The following is a 6,791-nucleotide window of genomic DNA, read 5'->3' on the forward strand; positions in this document are numbered from 1 at the left end:
CAGGTTGCAAAAAATAACAGTTTCCAGCACTGATGATAAATCAGCATATTATTATGATTTCTGAAGATCATGTGACACTGAAGACTGGAGTAATGATGCTGGAAGTACAGCTGCGCATCACAGAAATAAATTAGATTTTAATGTATATTAAAATAGAAAAACTTTATTTTACATCATAATAATATTTCACAATATTAAATTTTTTCCTGTATTTTTGATCAAATAAATGCAGCCTTGATGAGCCGACGAGACTCCTGTAAAAAAACATTAAAAATCGTTCTGATTCCAAACATTTAACCGGTAGTGTATATATTATCACAGGTTAAAACTGAAATCTCTGAGGAACGTTTCCAGCGACTTGTAGCTGCGCCATGAAGAATTAAAACAAGAATTTTAAAACAATGTAATAAAGCAAACTGAATAAGAAACTTGCTTCATCCCAGTTAAAAAAAAAAGTACACTTCCATAATGTAGTTAAAGTGCTCTATTTTCGCGCACTAATTTTGTACTTAATAACTAAGTGTTTATGGCGAAGAGATACAAGGTGCTGGAAACGTTCCTCAGAGATTTCGGTCCATATTTATATGACGGCATCACGCATTTGCTGCAGATTTTTTCGGCTGCACATCCAAAAGGTGCTCTGATTGAGATCTGGTGACTGGAATAATTGTGAAGTCCTTGTCATGTTCAAGAAACCAGTGTCAGATGATTTGAGCTTACATTGTGCGTTACCCTCAGAAGATGGGCAGACTGGTCGTGAAGGGATGGACTTTATGCAACTCAATACTCAGAGTTAATTAAGCAATGCAACACTCAGGTAAGCTGTGGTGTTTAAACGATGCTCAAATGGCACAAAAGTGTCCAAAGTTTGCTGAGAAAACATCCCTCGTGCCATTACACCATCAGCAGCAGTCTGAAGCAATGGATCCATGCTTTCATGTTGTTAACTCTACATGCTCTGGTCCAGTTTGGGTGAGTTTCTTGTTGGCACTCGGTGTCGTTTTCTGCTGCGGTAGTCCATCAGGTTTGACATATTGTGTGTTCAGAGAAGATGCTCGGTCATAACAAGTGATTATTTGAGTTACTGTTGTCTTTCCATCAGCTCAAACCCATCTGGCATCAATGCATTTTCACACAGATCTGCTGCTTACATGATATTTTCTCTTTTTGAGACCATTCTCTGTAAAACCTTAGTGTGAAAATCCCAGTAGATCAGTAGTTTGTCAAATACTTTTTGACACTTAAATCAGCTTTCTTCCCCATTCTGATGGTCGCTGCCATATATTTGCATTAATGAGCCGTTGAAAAGAAATTAATGCTTTTATTCAGCAAGGATGTGTTAATTGGTAAGTCTTTTGAAAAGACTTATTGGAAAAATTGGAAAGAGATTTATTGATAGTAAGGTTTTCTATTTCAGATAAATGCTGTTCTTTTGAACTTACTATTCATCTGTGAATCCTGAAAAATAAAATCTATCACGGTTTCCACAAAAATATTGTGCAGCACAACTGTTTTCAACATTGATAACAATCAGAAATGTTTCTTGAGCGGCAAATCAGCATATTAGAATGATTTCTGAAGATCATGTGACACTGAAGACTGGAGTAATGATGCTGAAAATTCAGCTGCGGATCACAGAAATAAATTACATGTTTATGGAAGCCTGTTTCTGTCATGGAAAAAAAATTATTGTATTTTCTTCTCACAGTTCTGACTTTTTTTCTTGCAATTCTGTGATATATAAAACTCAGAATTGCGAGGTATAAACTTTTCTGAGAAGAAAAGTCAGAATTGTGAAATTACAGTTTAACAGATTCACATAGAAACAGCTTTTTTAACTTCAAATAATATTTTACAATTTTTACTGTATTTTTGATCAAATAAATGCAGCCTCGGTGAGCAGAAGAGACTTCTTTTAAAAACAAAAATCTTATGATCCCAATTGTTATATATATATATATATATACACGGTATTCTATGTATATACATTTGGTGTTTACAGTTTGAAAATGAGTCTAACTTAATATGAACAGAAGTGATTGATCAAATAAAATGAAATGTGCTGCCATATGAAATTCTGAATTGATGAATAGAATTAAGTGACTGCAGCTGTAGTTTAGTATAAAATGCGACTGTGCCACTTGAGTTAGAATAGACCGCTAATGTGTGTTTATGGCTATTACAGCAGATGACTTCAGAAAACATCCATTTCTTCATGAAGTTCTCAGTGGTTCATGATGAAACTTTCACTTTTTCAACATGAAGATCTTCAGTCCTTTCGTTTATATGTTTTGACGTGTGTATGTGTGTGTATGTACCTCTTATAGGTGCTAGAATGCACATTAAACATTGATTTCTTTGCACAAAGTTATTTGAAAACTCATTGTTTGCAAACCTGCTCATTTTTTGGGGGGAGTACACCCCATTTAACCTAGTTAGTAACATGCTGCTCACTGAGGCTGCATTTATTTGATCAAAAATACAGTAAAAATTATGAAATATTATTATCACTTAAAACACGTTTTCTATGTGAATATCTGTTAAACTGTAATTTGTTCCTGTGATCAAAGCTGCATTTATTTGATCAAAAATACAGTAAAAATTGTGAAATATTTTTACAATTTAAGCTAGCTGTTTTCTATGTGAATATCTGTTAAACTATGATTTATTTCTGTGATGCGCAGCTGTATTTTCAGCATCATTACTCCAGTCTTCAGTGTCACATGATCTTCAGAAATCATTCTAATATGCTGATTTCCAAAAATTAATTATTAGAATTTTTTTGGAATAGCCAGTTAGTTTGGATGGTTAAGCAGGTCATCTGAGGAAAATTGCGTGAGACAGTCATTTAGTGAATAACAGGTTCAGCCCAACCAGTGAAAATCCCTGATTGACTCATGCCAACTGAAATAATCACAGCATCATTGATGATTATTGATCAGGTAAAGAACAGTATGCAAAGTGGCATAACTGAATACGAGACAGCAACAATAAATCAAAACAAACACTAAGCTGTGTCTAGTGTCTGTCATGTTAATGATTGATTGCATCAACATCTTGAATGTTAATGCTGTTTTTATTTATAGCTTATATATGATTCTGTAGTTAGTGAAGGAAAATCCCTAATTGGAGTTTTGCTAATATTAAAACAGGCGGTAACACTTTTGATTGCCTAGATATTTTATAATAGTGAATTATTGATTTCAATCCTCTCCAAACACCGGATTTGCATAGGCCGGTATTTTACCCCATAAATTTCCGTTGGTGGGGATTTTTTTTATGACTCACCTACTAATATATATATTCTCTGTTGCTGAGAGAGGAAGACGTCAGACAAAGACAGACCTGTTTCAGATGATGGGAATATCTCAAAAACGTCTCTCGACTAAAAGCAGCAGAGTGGCAGAAATACATCGACAGAGACGAAGGATGTCACAAAGGTAAATGTGTTTCAGAGCTCTGAAGAAAACCACATGCTTCTGCTTCTTCTGCTGCTGCGGCGGCTTTACCTTTCCTTCCTGCTCTTTACGGTTTAATGTCTAAATCAGCCAGTGATATCTGAGACAGACAGACTTCAGATAGCAGTTAAAAACAGGGGCAGCTGTGAATGTGACTCAGTGTTGCCAGCATTTAAAGGTCACCCTTCTGAACTGGATTGATTGGGAGGACGTGTGGGCAAACGGAGAAAATGCAAACCACACTACTCACACCTAGTTTTAGGACTGACTGGTTTGCATTTCTCATCGCTATAAAATCGGATGCATCAGTGTCTGTTTTTAGAAATGCATTTATGTAATGACTTTGTTTTTGTTCTCCACAGCTCCAGATCTGGACGTGATCGCGGCTCTAAAGCGTCCCAGTTCGGGTTTAATGCTAATCGTGATAGGGGTTTGTGCTACTGAACACCTATGCTGTTAGCATTAGACCTGCGCTGGCGACCGAACCTACAGAAACACTGAGGATCACAACTAAGCTCAGTCTAGTTACGGCTCTAATAGTAACCCAATAGTCGAGTCGCACTTGCAGCTTCTGTCTGAACTGAAATTCAGGAAATAAAAGGAACTTGCAACTATTTGTCTTTTTGATTTGTTTGATTTGCTGGATGTGTGTTTGTCATGCATGAGGCCGTTTTCCTCTTTTTTTTCCACAATGAACAGATTTACTGCACTGTAAAAAATGATTGCGATTTTAACAGTAAAAGACTGTAAAAATGCTACAGTAAAAACCGGTTAACATAGTAACTATATACGGCGAATAAATGTAATTACATTTAATGTAATTTCACAGTAAAATACTGTTAAAAATACGGTTTTTGGAAGTGAAAAAGAAAAAGTCATTGTATAATTTACAGTAAAAAACAGCAAATTGACACTCCCAGAATTCCCTGCATGACACTTAATATTTGATGTTTTTTTGTTGAAATAACATGTTTCTTCTTAGTTTTTTGTACATTAGGGTTTAATCTTACATCTAATGTTGTTAAATTAATGTGTATTGCATTATTTCAGTATCATGTGTGTCACCGTAATGGGGTTTAGTGTTTGTGTGAATGACACTGTGTGCACCTTCTATATATAAGTATTGTCCCCCTCAGCTCGTAGAAAAGCTGTTTGTGATGAGCTTTGGTTAATCACGTGACTTTCTCATCACCACCAGTTTTTGGTGGTTATCAGTGCATTACAATGGTTCAAAACAGATATTAGTACTTAAAATATGTTGGTTTATTAACATTGCATCAGTTAATGAAATACGGTATTTTATTGTGAATTTAAGTTAAGTCTGTAAAACCTAAAATGTTGCTACCATATTTTTTACGGTGAAGTTCTGGCAACCACAGCTGCCGGTATTTTACCGTAAATGTCACAGATTTTTTATTACAGTGTACTTATTGTAGTGTTGCATAGCTAATATTCATGCTTCGACCAGAACAAAAAAACACGTGCATTTAAATGATATTTTAGCCACCCAGATACCAGTTGTGGTTTCTTTCTGTAAGCAGTTTGATTCCTATCGAGCAGCGCTGGTGGTGGGTTAGTGGTTCTTCTAGTAGCCTAATCTGAAAGTTACAGGTTTGAGTTCTTGTAGAAGTGATTCATGAAGTGAATGGGTAAGACCCCTGGTTTGCACATCAGTCCTCAGCGGGACAGTCCCTGGAGTAAACATGATGCAAGAAAAGCACCGTATGCACTGCTAACCCCTATAAACAACGACCACAGTAACTATAAATACAGCATACACTAAAAAAATAAAGCTTCCATAGGAGAACTATTTTGGGTCACAAAGAAACTAAAAGAGCATTTCCTCTTTTTTTTTTTTGGCAATGAAAAGGTTTCATGGATGTGAGTGCAGCGTTAGTTTGCTACTGTTAAAGCAATAATCCCCGTGAAGCCGTGGTTTACAGTGAATTTATAACAGCTAAGGGGCGTTGTTAGGTAAATTTAAAACAAAATATGCAATTTACATTTTAAGGTCTTATGGATGTGGTTTTTCTTTTGTGTTGCAACATACAAGACATTAAATTGTAGTTAAAAAGTAGAATGGCAATAAATCAGCTGTGAATTAAACAGCTTTGCAGTTTCTGTGTAGCAGCAATATATGTTGAGAAACCTCCCTTACATTTAATATGATTGGTTATCATTTGCTTTCATATATCTCAGTGTTTATGACTTGTAAACAGTGCTGTCAAACGATTAATCACATCCAAAATAAAGGTTTTTGTTTACATAATATATGTGTGTGTACTGTGTTTATTAAATACACACACATACAGCATATATTTTGAAAATATTTACATGTATATATTTATATTCATATAATTTATATCATATATAAGTATATTTAATATATAAATGTAAAGTATTTTCGAAAACTTTTATTTTGGATGCGATTAATCGTTTGACAGCATTACTTGTAAATATTTTATATTTTAATGTAATTAATAATGAAAAATAAAAATATTAAAAAAGATTTTATATATTGTACTTTCATGTTATTTTAGATAAATAACAAAAATTACGTAGGCTATTTAAAAAAGGTTTCAAAATGGCTTTGTGTATTTTGTTTTATTGTTTATCTTGTTTATTTTTATTTATTGCAATCATGCCATAGAAAAACTATTTTGGTAAATATATATCATTTATTTAAACATATAATACAGCACCGATAATGCCTGTTTGATATTTTAAGTTTAAGTTTTAAAAAACTGAGCAACTTGTTAGCAAATTATAAACTAAAGGTTGTATTTGTGTTCTTTTAGTCTATATTTTATTAGAGAATCTGTGATGTGCGTTAGTAAAAATACTATTAGACTAGAAAGCTGTTCTTCTAACAGGTATCATAATAAATACATAATAATACATTGTAATTGTGAAATTCAATTAAACACGCTTTTTAGAGTGTAACGGAGTATTTTAGAGCTTGGTAAACTCAAAGCGGAACCCTAAACGTGCTCCGTCAGATCACACGGAATGTTTTTATCGCTGCAGCCGGAAGCTGCACAAGCATGTCGCTGATCTTCTCTGTTAGCAGCTTTATTTAGCTCCGTTTCCTCTATACTTTATGTGTATCTGTTTATATCGCGGTTGATATTTTTGTGTGATGTTCATAGCTGTCTGTCAGATGCTTCAGCGCCGTAAGTGGATCATGATAAACACACAAATGATCAAACTCCTGACCTTCACACTCACACAATACAGTCTGTCAAAGAAACCCACGACTGACAGATCTCAGCTTCTCATTTCATCACCAGGAAGCTGAATAAATAATCTTTCCATTGATGTATGGTTTGTTAG

The 6,791-nt window shown here is 34.4% G+C and overlaps 1 protein-coding gene across 1 annotated transcript in view; it reads left to right on the forward strand.

Moving 5' to 3' along the window:
- The first annotated feature begins 6,474 nt into the window (after positions 1 to 6,474).
- The window catches only part of LOC107751072 (junctional adhesion molecule B-like), an 18,111-nt gene continuing 17,794 nt past the window's right edge, over positions 6,475 to 6,791 (forward strand). Inside the window, exon 1 of the mRNA XM_016566662.1 lies at positions 6,475 to 6,631. Coding sequence (XP_016422148.1) covers positions 6,598 to 6,631 — 34 coding nt within the window. The 5' untranslated portion in view covers positions 6,475 to 6,597. The remainder of the gene's footprint in view (positions 6,632 to 6,791) is intronic.

This window comes from Sinocyclocheilus rhinocerous, unplaced genomic scaffold, assembly GCF_001515625.1.
Source record: "Sinocyclocheilus rhinocerous isolate Xijiao unplaced genomic scaffold, SAMN03320098_v1.1 scaffold632, whole genome shotgun sequence".
Classification (NCBI taxonomy): domain Eukaryota; kingdom Metazoa; phylum Chordata; class Actinopteri; order Cypriniformes; family Cyprinidae; genus Sinocyclocheilus; species Sinocyclocheilus rhinocerous.